Source organism: Tasmannia lanceolata, unplaced genomic scaffold, assembly GCF_043159265.1.
Source record: "Tasmannia lanceolata isolate RefF3 unplaced genomic scaffold, GAP_Taslan_0.1 ptg000026l, whole genome shotgun sequence".
In the NCBI taxonomy this organism is placed as follows: domain Eukaryota; kingdom Viridiplantae; phylum Streptophyta; class Magnoliopsida; order Canellales; family Winteraceae; genus Tasmannia; species Tasmannia lanceolata.
The window spans coordinates 4,778,599-4,796,720 of NW_027518703.1; the positions used below are offsets into that span (position 1 = coordinate 4,778,599).

At 39.7% G+C, this 18,122-nt stretch overlaps 1 protein-coding gene across 2 annotated transcripts in view; it reads right to left on the minus strand.

Moving 5' to 3' along the window:
• EMB2754 (Vacuolar sorting protein 39) overlaps positions 1-15,715 on the minus strand; it is a 33,554-nt gene extending 17,839 nt beyond the window's left edge. For both annotated transcript variants that reach the window (XR_013238942.1, XM_077369054.1), the window contains exons 1-5: positions 15,195-15,715; positions 10,507-10,718; positions 1,899-2,030; positions 1,648-1,791; positions 313-425 (exon numbers count right to left, since the gene is read on the minus strand). Coding sequence is in view for 1 of the 2 variants with exons in the window: in XM_077369054.1 (XP_077225169.1) it covers positions 313-425; positions 1,648-1,791; positions 1,899-2,030; positions 10,507-10,718; positions 15,195-15,627 (1,034 nt within the window). In the remaining variant the exon portion in view is untranslated. The remainder of the gene's footprint in view (positions 1-312; positions 426-1,647; positions 1,792-1,898; positions 2,031-10,506; positions 10,719-15,194) is intronic.
• Positions 15,716-18,122: the final 2,407 nt, after the last annotated feature.

Sequence of the window (18,122 nt, forward strand, 5' to 3'; positions counted from 1 at the left end):
CCTTGCCCTATTCTTTACACTTGGTATAAAATCATAAAAACTTAAAAAAGAAACATCAACAATGAAGGCAAGGTACACAAATAGATTACACCCTGTACAGGATACAACAATATGATTTCTATTGGTTATAAATTATAGATATATTTTGCGCCTATTAGTATATGTGCATGTTTACAAATTTATAACTACAATTTTTTTTGTTATTTTGGAGCAGAATGTTTATACTAAATATCATTGTTTACATTAGAACATAGCGGCCAATACTAGAATATGCCATATCCAAGTTTCTCAGAGGCTTTAAAATATAGTCACCGGATGTGAATAGAGTCTTCTTTTGTTGCCCGAAGGGTTGAATCCTCTGCTGGAAGTAGTTTACATAAAGCCAAGGCCTCTTCAAAATTCCCAGAAGCTGTTAATTGCACAATCTGCAATTATAGAAGCACAAGAAGGCAAAAGAAAAGAAAAATGGACGGGTGTCACTACCAGTACACAAAGTTGGCCTAAGTAAAAACATAGGCAATTTGAAGGGCAGCTGCCAAGAATAATGGTGTCATCTAATGAGATACAGTGACAGGTAAAGAATGCTACCTTACACTCCATTAAAAACAGGTGTCAATCCAATCATATGTGCTCACAGACTAGTTACTGATGTGCATCCACAAAATGTTGGGCAGATAGGCCACAATTTTATACTTGGACAAAGCATGTACCACAATATTAAGGTAAGGACCATAGTTGTTATCCCATGAATTGACTCGTGACTCGATTTCTTACATTTATGACTCGTGACTCGTAACAGTTTTTGACAAGAACAGAAATTTAGTCGAAAAAATATAACTATATCAAAAGACGAAGCATAGCCGACCCCAACTAGTTTGAGACAAAGGCTTAGTTGAGTTGAGTTGAGTATCAAAAGATGAAGCATGTAAAACATAACCTTTTGCACATAGATAAAGCACAAAGCCAAAAATATAAATAACTATATGCTTGTAACTTGCACGCAAAAAAATAATTAAGTTCTAAGTTCCAACTTCCAACTTCCAACTTCTAACTTTTCAACCATCAAAACAAGAAAGCTCAGGCCCAGCAACTGGACTCGTAAGAGTTTTATTTTCTCAAGTTGACTCCCAGTAACTCATTCGTCAGACGACTCGGACGAGTCTTCAACAGAGACGAGTCACCCATGCGACTCGACTCAACTCGGGAGTTGACTCGTACGAGTCGTAAGAGTTTGACAGCTATGGTAAGGACCAGGAAGTGTGAACTTATCAAATTTTCATGTTTAGTTCTGAGCTCCCTCCCTCCTAACTCATGTTTCAGATTAGCCCAGACAGAATTTTCTTTTAGCATGTGGTCTCTCTAATGTTTTGAATTAACAAAACCGAATACTGTGGAATCAATACAGTGATCCAACCCCACAACTTTTGCAACTTGAAAGCAGCAATTGTCAAAAACCACCATGAGATTTTTAATATAAGATCTCAATGTGCTAAGAATCATCTTTCAGGATTAAGTAAAGCAACAGCACTGGATTGGCACTGTGCAATTGTGCCTTATTTATCTGTACATAGTAAAGGGCAGCCCAGTGCACAACACTTCCTACATAGTCAACAAAAGAATTTCTGTAATTGCAACAAGGTGATGTACCTGTGCACCAAGAGGAACGGGTAACAACCCGAAAATAGAATTGTCTAATGCAGCAATGACATGACTGTTGCTTTGAATAAGATTATGAACATCCCGGAGAGCAACTGTCTGTACCAATGGGTAAGGGGCTCTGAGAGACCTTATCTGCAACATCCAAATACTAAAAAAATTTAAATTACAGAAGGAACAAGGATGATCTTTTTACCAGCTAAAACAGGTCAGGGTTACCATTAAAAAAAAGTCAGGGTTACCTCAACATATCTTGGTAAGCAACCTATTGCATACTGCATATGGATGACAACAGATGCAGGAGCCTCGGACCAACATATCCGGCCTTCTTGAAGAAGCTTTCCATTTTGGTCCACAAAAACTCCAATATTATCCTAACATGTAAGAAACACATTGAATTATCAGCAATCCTGTTGCAGATGCACTTAAATGTTAATATTCCATTATTAACATTTAATGCATTCAGAAACAAACAAAGGATTTAAGCGTCAAAACATGTAGAATAAGAAACTTTCATCATGAGCAAGTTCCTATATGTTGCATTATCCCCCAAGGAGGAAACCTTCTCAGCAGGGTTTTGCATAGATGTATTTAATACATGCATTGACCGCTAATATGCAACTACAGGGCGTACTTTCAAAAGTTAGTATTTCAGCTTATAACATGTTCAGGTAGACTTTGTTTGGTGCCACCATTCTGAATTTAGATGTGTGAAACGACCAATTACTCCCAAAACTTAAGCTGTTGGAGATGGCGCTATTTAATCTTTTATACTCAACAGTTTAACACCACACCCCTCTCTCTCTCTCTCTCTCTCTCTCTCTCTCTCTCTCTCTCTCTCTCTCACGTGTGGCCCCCTCTTTTTAGGGTTGGCCTATACGTGGCACAGGCGGCCCCTCTTTTCATTGTTGGTAATTACATGTGGATTTTTAATATCAAGGAGTTTTGAACCTAGGGAAATTGCTCTGATACCATGTGAAACGGCCAATTACTCCAAAAGCTTAAGCTGTTGGAGATGGCATTATTTAATCTTTTATATTTTAACAAGATGGAAGCAGGCAGAGGTATCCTAGCGCAAGCATTCATGATGAGCATCGTGGGGTCATGACATACTATGGAGGCCGCCATACAGGGTTTCATTTATTTGAGTTTACTTCTGACAAAAGATATGCTCATTGAGAGTGATGAATTAGTATCATCCATTGCAGATACCCTCGGGAATGGGACATCAAGATTGGCAGTAAAATATCACAGTCTTCCTTTGCAGCCGCGATTGGGGATCTGGTGATTGAAAGGAATGAATCGAAGTTGGACAGAGGTGAAGGAAAATTCTCTTCTTGGTAGAATTATGTTATTAAAAGCCTCACTGGCCAATATCCCCTACTTGTTTCATCTATGTTTAGGATTCCTCCCAAGGCGGCTGATCATATTGAAAATTTTCAGAGGATTTTCTGGTGGAACGATAACCCCTATCCTCAACAAGGTTCACCCAATTATCTGATGTCAGATGTCCCTCTCTAAAGTGAGGAAGCTATTCAGGTTAAAATATTTGTGTTCAAAACCAAGCGCTTTCTAGCAAATTGGTGGTGGAGGCTTCCACCAACGATCAATAGCTCAGACTAGAGTCATAAAAGAAAAAATATCAAAATCCAGGTGAGGAGCTTAAAGACTCATGGGCTTTCATCAGATAGTTACTATCGGATAAACATATTCTCTGTCGCGAGAGTGGTCTCCTTGGGCACTTCCCAGTTCTCGTTCCCTTCTTGGCTGACGCTCTACATCCATTGCTTCATGTAATGAATTTCAGCATTCAATTAAAAAAAAACTGTGTATTCCTTTAATATTCGCGCAGATACTTTCCTCATCACAATCTTATGGTTTTGTGTTTTAGAAACTTAATATATTTCTAGCGAAGAAATAGAACTCGGTGTATATGTTTTTTGCGAAACTTCACAAAATCTCATTATGTTGTTCTTTTCAGTATTGTTCCATGGATACTTCTTCTTCTAATTATGTTAGTGGCTACTAATTATTAACCAGGGGCCTCGAGGATCTCGAGCGCTCAATCAACTCCAGTAATTTCATGTCCATTCAATTCCTTTAACGGGTTCTCACTTCTTCGAACATTCCATTCGCAGCTCATCCACTTGGTGAAAAAGCTTCAATTGCCCGCCCGTAGTATAAGGCTCAACGAATACATGAGCGAGAGCACTAGATTGTGGAAGGCTCGTCTTGCCATCAAATCAGGCATCTCTCGCATGGAGAATTACTATTCCGCAGGAGCCAGTGTCACCTCCTCCCTGGACGGCCACTATAATCCAAGCCCCAGTTGTCTCGTCAGGTCGGTCATTTTTAGTATTTCCATAGCAACTTTCATTCTCTTGAAGCCTATCCAAATTTGTTCATCATCCTTTCCAGACATTTTTTTTCTTACTGAGGACATAAGGGCATATCTGGCAACCACGAAAGTTTTTTCACGATAAAATAGATTCTCCAAGTGGTGAGAGAGGCGTAGTGCGGGTGGGAGAGACTTGAGAGGGCACGACTTAGTTGAGGGAGAGATACAGCTAAAAACAAGAAAAAAGTCGATGTTATTTTGGGGTGAGATTTTTGTTTTCTGGTTTTTCATGCTTTTCTTTCCCTCCCCTCACTTAGTCCCTCTTGTATCTATCCCTCTCCCACTCTCCCTCACCAAACGGAGAACCTAATTTATCATGAAAATAAATCAATGGTAGCAAATGTGCCCCTAGGAAAGAAAGTAGCCACCACTGTGGATGGCCAAGCTAACGTTTGACTTGACAGACTCAAAGACTCATGGGCTTTCATCAGAAAGTTACTATTGGATAAACATATTCTCCGTTGCGAGGGTGGTCTCCTTGGGCATTTCTAGTTCTCGTGACGTTCTTAGCTGATGGTCTGCATTCATTACTTCATATTATGAATTTAAGCATTCAAATTTTTTTTTTTTAAAAAACATTGTATTCCTTTCCTATTCTCGAAGATACTTTCCTCATCACAATCATACGGTTTTGTGTTTTTGAAACTTTATATATTTCTAGCTAAGAAATAGAAAACGTTGCATATGTTTTTTGCAAAACTTCACAAAATCTCATCTTGTTCTTCTTTTCAGTCTTATTCCATGTATCTTTATTCTTCTAACTACGTTAATGGCTACTACTCTTTCTTAACCGGGGGCCTCGAGGATTTCAAGCGCTCTATCAATTCTAGTAATTTTATGTTCATTCAATTCCTTCAACGGGTTCTCTCACTTCTTCAATCATTCCATTCGCAACTCATCCACTTGGTGAAAAAGCTTCAATTGCCAACCCGCGATAAATGACTTAACGAATACATGAACGAGAGCACCGGATTGTGGAAGGCTTGCCTTGTCATCAAATCGGGCATCTCTCGCATGGAGAATTACTATTCCACGACAGCCATTGTCACCTCCTCCCTGGACGGCCACTATAATCCAAGCCCCCAGTTGTCTCATCAGGTCGGTCATTTTTAGTATTACCATAACAAATTTAACTCTTGAAGCCTGTCCAAATTTGTTCTTTACCCTTTTCAGACATTTTTTTAGTGAGGACATCAAGGACATATCTGGCAACCATGAAAGTTTTTTCATGATAAAATAGATTCTCCAAGTGGTGAGAGGCGTAGTACGGGTGGGAGAAGGAGTGACTTGAGGGAACGACTTAGATGAGGGAGAGATGTAGCTAAAAACCAAGAAAAAGTTGATTTTATTTTGGGGTGAGATTTTTGTTTTCTGGTTTTTCAGCCTTTTCTTTTCCTCCCCTCACTTAGTCCCCCTTGTATCTATCCTTCCCACACTCTCCCTCACCACTCGGAGAAGCTAATTTATCATAAAAATAAATTCATGGTAGCCAAACATGCCCCTAGGAATCAATGTACCTACCACTGTGGAGGAGTAGCTAACACGGTTTGACTTGAGAGACTCATGGACTTTCATCCAATAGTTACTATTGGATGAACATATTCTCCATTGCGAGGGTGGTCTCCGTGGGCACTTCCCAGTTCTCGTGCCCTTCTTGGCTGATGGTTTACATTCATTGCCTCATATTTAGAATTTAAGCAAAGCACTCAATTTAAAAAAAAAAAAAAAAACATTGTATTCCTTTCCTATTCACGAAAATACTTTCCTCATCACAGTCTTACGGTTTTGTGTTTTAGAAACTTTACGTATTTCTAGCTAAGAAATAGAAATCGTTGCATATGTTTTTGCGAAACTTCACAAAATCACATCTTGTTCTTCTTTTCAGTTTTGTTCCATGGATCCTTCTTCTTCTAACTATGTTAATGGCTACTACTCTTTCTTAACAAGGGCCTCGAGGATCTCGAGTGCTCTTTCAACTCCAGTAATTTCATGTCCATTCAATTCCTTCAACGGGCTCTCTCGCTTCTTCGATAATTCCATTTGAAACTCATCTTTTTAGTGAAAAAGCTTCAATTGCCCGCCTGCGATAAATGGCTCAACGAATACATGAACGAGAGCACCAGATTGGGGAAGGCTTGTCTTGTCATCAAATCGGGCATCTCTCGCATGGAGAATTACTATTCCACAAGAGCCAATGTCACCTCCTCCCCGGACGGCCACTGGATAAATGGCTCAACAAATAAATGAACGAGAGCACCAGATTGTGGAAGGCATGTCTTGTCATCAAATCAGGCATCTCTTGCAAGGAGAATTACTATACCATGGGAGGCAATGCCACCTTCTCCCAGAACGGCCACTGGAACCAAGCCCCCAGTTGTCTCGTCAGGTCGGTCATTTTTTAGTATTTCCATAGCATATTTCACTCTCTAGAAGCCTTTCCAAATTTGTTCTTTACCCATTTCAGACAATTTTTTTCTTAGTGAGGTCATTAAGGGCGTAACTGGCAACCATGAAAGTTTTCATGATAAAATAGCTTCTCCAAGTGGTGAGAGAGGAGTAGTGCGGGTGGGAGAAGGAGAGACTTGAGAGGGCACAACTTTGTTGAGGGAGAGATGTAGCTAAAAAAAAGGAAAAAGGCGAAGTTATTTTAGGGTGAGATTTTTGTTTTCTGGCCTTTTAGGCGTTTCTTTCCCTCGCATTATTTAGTCACTCTTGTATCTATCTCGCTCCCACTCTCCCTCACAAGTCGGAGAAGCTAATTTATCATGAAAATAAATCCATGGTAGCCAAACGTGCCCATAGGAACCAAAGTAACCACCACTGTGGATGGCCTAGGTAACACGGTTTGACTGGAGAGGCACAAAGACTCATGGGCTTTCATCAGATAGTTACTATTGGAAAAACATATTCTCCGTTGCGGTGTGGTCTCCTTGGGCACTTCCAAGTTCCCGTGATCTTCTTTGCTGGTCTTCATTTATTGCTTCATTCATATTATCAATTTAAAAAAAAAAAAAAAAAAACTTTCTATTCCTTTCCTATTCGCGAAGATACTTTCCTCATCACAATCTTACAGTTTTTTGTTTTAGAAACTTTATATATTTGTAGCTAAGAAATAGAAATCGTTGTATATGTTTTTGCAAAACTTCACAAATTCTCATCTTGTTCTTCTTTCCAGTCTTGTTCCATGGATCCCTCTTCTATGTAAATGGCTACTACTCTTTCTTAACCAATGGCCTCGAGGATCTCGAGCGCTCCTTCAATTCCAGTACTTTCATGCACATTGAATTCCTTTGATGGGTTCTCGATCATTCCATTCGTAGCTCATCCACTTAGTGAAAAAGCTTCAATTGCCCGCCCGCGATCAATGGTTCAACGAATACATGAACGAGAGCACCAGATTGTGGAAGGCTTGTCTTGTCATCAAATCAGGCATCTCTCGCATCGGGCATCTCTCGCATGGAGAATTAATATTAAAAGGGAGCCAATGTCACCTCCTCCCTTGACGGCCTCTGGAATCCAAGCCCCCAGTTGTCTCTTCATGTCGGTCATTTTTAGTATTTTCATAGCAAATTCCACACTTTGGTGCCTTCCCAAATTTGTTCTTTACCCTTTTCAGACATTTTTTTTCAATTTTTTTTCTTAGTGAGGACATATAAGGCAACCATGAAAGTTTTTTCATGATAAAATAGATTCTCCAAGTAGAGAAAGATGGGTAGTGCGGGTGGGAGAAGGAGAGACTTGAGAGGGCATGACTTAGTTGAGGGAGAGATGTAGCTAAAAAATAAGGAAAAAGTCGATCTTATTTTGGGGCGAGATTTTGTTTTCTGGTTTTCCAGGCTTTTCTTCCCCTCCCCTCACTTAGTCACTCTTATATCTATCCCAATCTCACTCACAAGTCGAAGAAGCTAATTTATCATGAAAATAAATCCATGGTAGCCAAACGTGCCCTTAAGAACAAAAGTAACCAACACTGTGGATGGCCTAGCTACAAATCTTGCAACCATGAAAGTTTTTTCATGATAACATAGAATCTCCAAGTGGTGAGAGAGGGGGTAGTGCGGGTGTAACAAGGAGAGACTTGAGAGGGCACGACTTAGTTGAGGGAGAGATGTAGCCAAAAAACAAGGAAAAAGTCGATCTTATTTTGGTGTGAGATTTTTGTTGTATGGTTTTCCAGGCTTTTCTTCCCCTCCCCTCACTTAGTCACTCTTGTATCTATCCCTCTCTCACTCTCCCTCACCAGTCGGAGAAGCTAATTTATCATGAAAAAAATCCATGGTAGCCAAAAGGGCCCCTAGGAACCAAAGTAGCCACCACTGTGGATGGCCTAGCTAACACAGTTTGACTTGAGAGGTTCAAAGACTAATAGGCTTTCATCAGATAGTTACCATTGGATAAGCATATTCTCCACTGCAAGGGTAGTCTCCTTAGGCACTTCCCAGTTCTCATGCCCTTCTTGGCTGATAGCCTACACTCATTGCTTCATATTATGAATTTAAGCATTCAATTTTAATAAAAAAAACACACACACACACACACATTGTATTCCTTTCCTATTCGCGAAGATACTTTCCTCGTCACAATCTTACGGTTTTGTGTTTTAGAAACTTTATATATTTCTAGCTAAGAAATATAACTCGTTGTATATGTTCTTGCGAAACTTCACAAAATCTCATCTTCTAGTCCTTTTCAATCTTGTTCCATGGACCCTTCCTCTTCTAACTATGTTGATGGCTACTACTCTTTCTTAACCATGGGCCTCGAGGATCTCGAGCGCATTTTCAACTCTAGTAATTTCATGTCCATTCAATTCCTTCAACGGGTTCTCTCGCTTCTTTAATCATTCCATTTGCAGTTCATCCACTTGGTGAAAAAGCTTCAATTGCCAACCCGCGATAAATGACTTAACGAATACATGAACGAGAGCACCGGATTGTGGAAGGCTTGCCTTGTCATCAAATCGGGCATCTCTCGCATGGAGAATTACTATTCCACGGCAGCCAATGTCACCTCCTCCCTAGACGGCCACTGGAATCCAAGCCCCCAGTTGTCTCGTCAGGTCGGTCATTTTTAGTATTTCCATAGCAAATTTCACTCTCTTGAAGCCTTTCCAAATTTGTTCTTTACCCCTTTTAGACATTTTTTTCTTAGTGAGGACATCAAGGACATATCTGGCAACCATTAAAGTTTTTCATGATAAAATAGATTCTCCAAGTGGTTAGAGAGGGGTAGTGCGGGTGGGAGAAGGGAAGACTTGAGAGGGCACGACTTAGTTGAGGGAGAGATGTAGCTAAAAAACAAGGAAAAAGTCGATCTTATTTTGCGGTGAGATTTTTGTTTTCTGGCTTTCCAGGCTTTTCTTCCCCTCCCCTCACTTAGTCCCTATTGTATCTATCCCTTTCCCACTCTCCCTCACCTCTCGGAGAAGATAATTTATCGCGAAAATAAATCCATGGTAGCCAAACATGCCCCTAGGAACCAAAGTAGCCACCACTGTGGATGGCCTAGCTAACACGGTTTGACTTGAGAGGCACAAAGACTCGTGGGCTTTTATCAGATAGTTAATATTGGATAAACATATTCTCCTTAGCGAGGTTGGTCTCCTTGGGCACTTCCCAATTCTCATGCCCTTCTTGGCTGATGGTCTACATGCATTGCTTCATATTATGAATTTAAGCATTCAATTTTTTTAAAGAAAAAAACTCTGTATTCCTTTCCGATTCACAACCTCGATAATTGTTTTTCTCTGTTCCCAATGATCTTTTACTGATTATACAAGATAGTTGCAAACTTGCAATGGGGTGGAATACACCATATTGTAATTCTTTCTCTCTCTTTAATAAATCCGGTAGGGGTCCTGCCAAACCCTAGATTATTTACCAATATCAAAGTTCAAAGAACGACTTAAATTAAATTGGATAAGTTGATTACGACCAGGGTTGTTTTTTGTTTTTTCTTTTCAAATGGTAAAGGTCCCTGTGTTTATTAGTGGAACAAAGTGACTGAGATGGCTTTACAGTAAGATGTGTTTAAATTTAGAATTGGTTAAGTTTTTGAGCTGAATGAGACAAAGCTTGACAAAAAACAGCTTCACAAATTGAACATATCTGTTTATTGGTTAAGTGCCTTTCACCTATTGAAATCGTATACCTCCATTTTTGAAAAAAAAACTAAAAGCCCACTTCAACCATCACCAGACCACCAATTAACAAAAATGGAAAAAAAAAAAACTAAAACAAGAACTATGATACAAATAAACCTTCCCAAGGCATGATTGACCACAACCCTCCTTTTTATGCCATTTTGGCTCCCTCAATGACCATTCCCTTTTTGATGATGGAGGGTTTTAGTTACTAATAAGAAAGACAGTGTACAAATAGCATCAAAGGTGAAAATGAGTAACAAGGGAATCAAGTTAAAGGAAGTTCAATGAAAAGCTACAAGAAGAGTACCTTCCCAAGAAGAAGCTCCCCTGATGGAAGAGAGATAACTAACGGGGGTGCAATCCTACCAGAAGGAAATACCTCAGACAATGTACCATTTGCACTATTCAATATCATATATTCCCTTCTAATCCCCAAGCATATATTTTCACCGCACCAAGATATCGACTTCACAACATCAGGGACACTGAACTCTTTCACCTCCACAAATTCACGCCCCCCTAAGAAACAAACATAAACATGATAGAACCAATTATTATGAAGCATAAGGTTGGTAAAAGAAAAATGATACTTTTAGAATCAATTCATACTAAATTCACTCATAAAAATTACAGAAGAAATCCACGTTCATACAGCTACAACAGTTTTCTCAAAGAACCGTCAAAATGCCCCAGCATTTCCACAATGTGATGCAAATAAATCTGGGTATTCCTACAATGAAATGTTCAACAGATTTCAAAAATGTAATCCTCTTTGTGCATTTTCATTAACAAAAACAAAACAAAAAAAGAGTGAGGAGAAAAAACACAACTTGCCATTCCAAGAAAATTCCGAAGGCTATTTTTATGGCAATCAGTAACACCAATTTCCCAAAAAAAAAAAATCATAGAAAATCCAAGCATCCCCTGAAAAACCATGAAAGTTCCAACTATTCTCACATGAAAAATAAATACTTCAGAAAAGAAAAAGGCGAGAGTTTTCAAAATTTCGGACAACATAACCAACTCTGCCCCAAAACCATCGTGATTTCCTCAACCGCCCAAAACTCAAATTCAAGAAATAAATAAACAAAAGTAACAAAGTAGAGATGGAGCAAAAATAACGCAAAATAAGCAATGCAGTATAATTTTCATAAATTCCACCAACTTAAAAAAACAAAGTAATAGAAAACACATAAAATTACATATCTGACAATTTTGTTCCGTTCCAGTCAAAATTTTCAGGGAATTCCATACTGGAATGTATTCAGAAACACAAACCCAATCAAAACTTTCCAGTTGAAATTCCAGAAATACCGTGTGTTCCGGTCAGATTTGGATGTTCCAAAAATTCCAGTTGAAACACCTCACTCCGGTAAGAATCAACCAAAAATCCATGAAAAAGGGGTTATACATGTCTCTCAAACAAGCCATCATGATCTTAGTGTCAGCAAATGAAACAGTCTAGAATATCTGGACATGATAAAATGCCCTTTCACTCTATATGCTCAAAATTGACCAAAACAACCCGAGTGAATGAAACAGTCTAGAATATCTGGACATGATCGAACACAAGAGGGTACTTTATGCGGTCATAGTCACAAAATTCTCCAAATAATTGAAAAAATCTCGAATCTTTAATGCCTTGTTTTAAATTTCAAAAAATCCAAAATAATTCAAAAAATTCTTGTGCTTTTCAAATTTTATGCTAATTTTCCAAATTAAAAGCAAATTTGACAAATTATTTGTCAAATTCTCATATATTATTTGTAAATCGCATTAGAAATTCATAATTATTGAAGCATTGTTATTAAAACTAAGCATCCCAATCTAGCAAACACGTGCAGTTAAACATCCCCCATGGTTTTGTTGTGTCTTATTTAGAAAAGTTATATGTAGTACATATATGAGTTGTAAATAGAAAAGTGCAAGCATTTTTCCAATTTTTTCCCGAACTCATACAAAAGATTTGCCAGATTTTTCAAGCATTCGCCTTGAAGGATTATTCTAAGATTTTTCAAACATTCACCTAGAAAATGAAGTCATCGAGTCTTTTTTGGTTTCGGTCAGACCGAGAAGAGTTGAGGATAATTCTTGCTAGGCATTAGCAATGGTTTATGGACTGAGGAAGTGGAGCGTGGCGAGAGCTCCTATGGAGGAAATTCAACTCAAAGATAAATGGGACACCCCCTTGTGTGTAGGGGAGAGATTTTAATATGACTCGTTTCCTGGATGATAAAGTCAGGAGATTAAGGATGTCTCAATATATGTTGTATTTATCAGACTTCGGAAGTAGAAAGTCCTTGATCGATCTACCGTTGACTAGAGCTCGTTTTACCTCGGAGAGGAACAATAGCAAAAGCCATATCGATCGCTTCCTCTTCTACCCTCTTTGAAGTGCAGCATTTCTGAGCGCCATTCAAATCACTCTTCCAAAGCTAATTTCGGATCATAAGCCATAGCTGCTCAACCCTTCACTTGGCTCATGGTGATCATCCCCGTTTCGATTTGAATGGACTTGGCTTGAAGAGCCTTCTTCACAAAAAGAAACTTAAGAAACGGTAGGCTGAAGCGGAGGGATCTGGTCTGACTGATGTCAGAGTAAGTCAAAAGCTCCGCTTTGTCAAAACCAGACATAAAATAAGGGCTACAGAAGTGTTTGGTGAAGCAGAACTGAAAAAGGTAGCAATCCTAGAGAATCTGAATATGATTGAGACAATCAACGAGGGGAGAGATATTAGTTAGGAAGAAGCACTAGAGAGATCCAAACTCCAGGAAGAATACAATCATATCATTCTTTAGGAAGAGATGAAATGGAAACAGAGATAAAAAAACAAAATGGTTGAAAGAGGGACACAAGAATACTGACTACTTTCAAAGCACATCAAGTGCTAGAAGAAGCGGTAATAAAATTCATTCCCTAAAGTGAAAGGGATTGGAATTGAAGAGCAATAGTCCATCGAAGACCAATAGTCCATCGCTGTGGAAATTGTATCACTTTTTAAAAAAGTTGTACAAGTCAGAGGATCGACATTTCCCAAGGTTGGAAATGATCCTGGTCAAGTAATTGGACGAGGATGCTAAGAGAGTGTTCAACGGATCATTCTCAGAACAGGAAGTTTAAAAGCTATCTTCTCCATGAAAAGAGATGAAGCACTTGGACCCAATGGATTTTGCATATCCTTCCACCAGGTAAACTGGGAATGGGTGAAAAGGATCCTATAGGTTTTTTTTTTTAAGAGTTTCATATGGGTTGCCATCTTGGTAGAGGTATGAGAGCTACATTTATCAACCCCCACCCACCGAAAAGATGAAGCAGAAAGCCTAAATGATTTTCGTCCAATAAGTCTAGTGGGAAGTGTCAATAAAGTTCTTGCAAAGTGTTGGCTTAACGTCTCTAGTCAGTACCCAGAGAGATCATTTCTAGTTCGCAATGTGCCTTCACACAAGGAAGACAAATCTTAGATGGGGAATTGTTAGCAAATGAAGGTATTGAGTACTATCATCATGCGAGCAGAGCAGGGTTCCTGTGCAAAGTGGATTTGAAAAAAAAGAAAAAAAGAAAAAACTATGATAGAGTGAAATAGGAGTGGGGTGCCTTGAGTACAACATGATTAGAATAGGTTCTGGAGCCAAATGGAGAAATTGGATATGGAAGTGTTTATCATCTACGAGATGCTTAGTCCAGGTCAATGATCCTCCCAAAGGATTCTTCAAAACATCTAGAGGCATCCGACATGGGGACCCTTTGTTGCCTTTCCTGTTTACCCCTTGATAGTCCACCCAGTAGGCCTCGCCATGGAATACCCATGGTCCAAAACTTGACAATCCTAAGCAGCTTATTTCTTTGTAATTTGTCATGGAACCACTATTTAAGAATGTTGAAGTAAATGATTAAATAACACCAACTTTAAAAGCTAAAGCTTTAGGAGTGATTGGTTGTTTCACATAGGTTTACAAAGTCGGACTAGAGCCAAGCTCAACAGGGTCTTCTTTCCCCGTTGATTCTACCAACCCCGTTCCCTTTGCTGTGGTTTCGCTAGATAGTAGACAGGGACAATGGGAATCTCGTTAACCCATTCATGTGCGTCACTAATTTGATGACGAGGCATTTGGCTACCATAAGAGTCATAGTTACTCCCGCCATTTAACCGTGCTTGGTTGAATTTCTTCACTTTGACATTCAGAGCACTAGGCAGAAATCACATTGCGTGAGCATCCGCAGGGACCATCGCAATGCTTTGTTTTAATTAAACAATCGGATCCCTCATGTCTGTATCAGTTCTGAGTTGACTGTGGCTAAAACTCAGGAAACAAAAAAAACAGGAAACTAGCATCTCCAAGATGAGAAGTGGCAAAAATCAGGAAACAGTCAATCAAATTTTGAGTGAGTTTTTTGTCTACCACTTGGAGACACTAATTTCATGTTTTTTGTTTTCTGATTTTTAGCTGTTTCCCCCTCACCTCACTCAGACACAGATTTATCATGAAAAACAATTCACCAAACGTGCCCTAAAAATTCATGTGCAGCCAAGAGAGGGGTCACATGTGACCCATGTACGGCCAACCCAAAAAAGAAAAAAAAGCCACACGTGAGGGGGAGTGTTGAAGTATAAATGATTGAATAACACCAACTCTAAGGGGCCGTTTGGATACGCGGATTTTAGAATCCGGGTTGTAGATAAGAGACGAGAGAAGAAGCCGTCGTTTCTGACTTCTCGCCTTCTTTCCGTCAGCAAGAGAGTAGCAGATCATCCCATGTTTCCATGTTTTAGAAATCTCAGGATGCGGGAGAGATTTCTAAAATCTGAATTTCTTAAAATCCAAGAAACGCTGTCAGGAGTCAGGGCAGCATACAATCATGAACCCTTTTTTACACTATTTTCAAACTAAAAACCTGAATTCTAAAATCCATGTATCCAGACGGCTCCTAAATCTTAAGCTTTTGGAGTAATTGGTTGTTTCACAATTTAATCCGCAGAAATCCACAAATCTTACTGTCATGCCGGAAAATGCCGACCCTCTTCTGCCGTCCAAAACACAAATACCCCCTCCGATCGTCCCACGCGTAAACATTCGCCCCCTTAGACTTCGATATCACGGCCACCGCTTCGAGATTCGGCAATCGATGGAATGTAATCAATTCTGACATTGAGAGAAGGAGATCTCTTGATAATAACACTTCCATGGATATCATAGGCTTCTTCGAGAATCCAACAATAGTTTTCTCTAGAACGTAGGGTTCCTTCCGAATGTCAGCTAGGGTTTGGACCGGATCGGACGGTGAGGATTGGTCGGATTCTGGAGCGTAGATCCTCAGAGAGCCGTCGATGCATCCGAGGAGGAGCTTTGATCCGTACGATCCCACGCTCTCGATCTTCGTCGGACTGTTCTTTACGAGCTCCACGGAGTCGTACGCGCTGTGCACCATTTTTTTTGTTTTTTTCCTCTCTTTTTTTTTTTTCAGGTTAGAGAGAGGAGAGAGGAGAGAGGAAGAAGAAAGTTGCGGGGAAGGGTTTCGTTATTATTGGTGAGAGAGTCTAGCAGATAAAAGGAATTGATATTAGCACAAATACGTTTTAATAATTGCACTATCTGTGCTTCTCTTTTCTTTTTTAATCACCTTGTAAGAGAGCTTTTCAGGAACTATAATAACCTTTGACAGCTCTTTAGAATTTAGATAATTAAAGGCAAAATTAGTCATTGTAGTTATTAAAACATGGTTGTGCTGATATCACTTTCCAAAAAAAAAAAATTAGAGAAATGATATCAGCACGCCCATGTCTCTTCCTTTCTTCGTATGGCATCGCCACTCATAATTACACTAACTCAACTTGTCTTTTCTTTTCTTTTCTAATTGGCTTGTTTATGAGTGAATGTAATTAGTTGGACTGAAAAGAGACCTCTTTTGAAACTACAAGCTACTCCAAAAGCTTGAGCGGATGGAGATGGAGATGGAGATGGAGATGGAGATGGAGATGGCATTATTTAATCTTTTATACCCTAACACTCCCACTCGGGTGTGGCTCCTCTTTCTAGGGTTGGCCTACACATGGCACATGTGGGCCATGTGACCTAGGGTTGGTCTACACGTAGAACATGTGGGCACCTCTTTTAGGTTTGGCTATTGCATGTGGAATTTTGCTATCAAGGAGGTTTGAAATTAGGAACTTTGGCTTTGATACCATGTGAAACGACCAGTTACTCCAAAAGCTTGAGCTGACGGAGATGGCTTCATTTAATCATTTATACTGTAGCACTTCTCACCGTAGCTTGCAAACCTTCACCCTGAAAGAGCTTTACGGGGAACCGTGATAACCTTTGACTGGTTTGTGCACTTAACATAACTGTATTTTCCAAACGGATTTGCTAGGTTCCATCGTAAAACGCATTTTGCGGCTGGTCTGTTGCATGCCAGACCAGCCACCTCATGAATGGAGACAAGCTAGCAATTCCCTTTTCCAAAATATATCAACCTTTTAGATGTTCTTAGCATAGTCATAACAAGTCTCGATAGAGATATTATGTATCAAAGGCTTGGAATACAAGAAAAGGTAGTATTGGCGACTGTTTTTTAGCGACCCAATTAAAAAGAGGTGGCTAATGGTAATAATTGCAACCCATTTTCTAATGTCGTCTCCACAAATTAAAAAGGTACATTTTTTTTTGCAACGACTCCATAAATGGGTCGATGATAGTTGTATTAGCGGCGGCTTTTTTGTAGTAGCTACTACTTGGAAGCAAAAGGTGATTCTTTTGGCGCCAAGAATTGGCATCTTGTGGCGTGAGAGCATTAGCGACAAATTTAAAATTAGGGTCACAAATAACACTTATAACGACGACCAATGGTTGGGTCACTATAGTTGTATTACCAACGGTTTTTGATGGGATAGCTAATAAGTGGATACGTAAAGTGAATATTTTGGCGCCAAAAATTGGCTCCTTGTGGCGCAAGAGTATTAGCGACAAGGTAAAAGACCTTATTATGTTGCTATGAAAAATCACTTGACTAGAATTTGGTAGCTAAAAGGAGACTTTTAGCTCATTGGGCTCCCAAATAGTTTCTTTCTTTTCAAGTTTTCCAATGCAGAGGATTGCTCTAAGGTCCTAGAGTCCACTACAACTTACGGAGGGAGAGCTCTAATCTTGCAGAAATGTTCCCCAGGATGCGCCCTCGAAAAGATGAAGCTCACAACAATACCAATTTGGATAAAACTTCTGGCTTTACATCTTAATTATTGGACTCCTACAGGGTTGGGGAAGGTGGCCAGCATCATTGGAAAACCTTTATATATGGATACAGCTACAACTGAAGCCTCAAGACTGAATTTTGCAAGAATTTGTGTAGAAGTCTCTGCGGATAAACCTCTCCCGGAATTTATCCATATCCAACCCCAACTGGAGATGAAACCCAAGAGGTTGAATATGACTGGAAGCCCAAGCCGTGCACAGCCTGTAATGACTTTAGCCATTCCACTGATAGATGCCAGTCTCTTCATCCTTTAACAGATCATAAAATCATGCAAATCTGGGTTCCCAAGAGTGCTATCAGTTCGTCTGATCCTGTAAAAGAATTGACTCCTATTCAGCCCAGGCAAGTTCGTCATGTCACTAGTTCAGTGATTCAGCCTATCATGGCCTTTTCCGAGATCCTACTGGCGGAAAAACCATAGACTCAAGGGATCAATTTGATGTTCACAAGAACAGATTCTCCGCCCTCAATGATATGGCTCCAAGCTCTTCTGTTGTTGAAGATCAGGTTTCTCAAGATCCCCTCCAATCTCCTGCAAGGGCTTCTGATCCTGGGCCTTGGCATCTAGTTCAGAAAAGGAAGTCCAAGTCCCCTTTCCCCTTCCTATCCTCTACTCATTGCAGGCTCCCCTTCCCGCCCAAGAAATTTTAGGGATCTCTTCCCTTGGGTCCTTA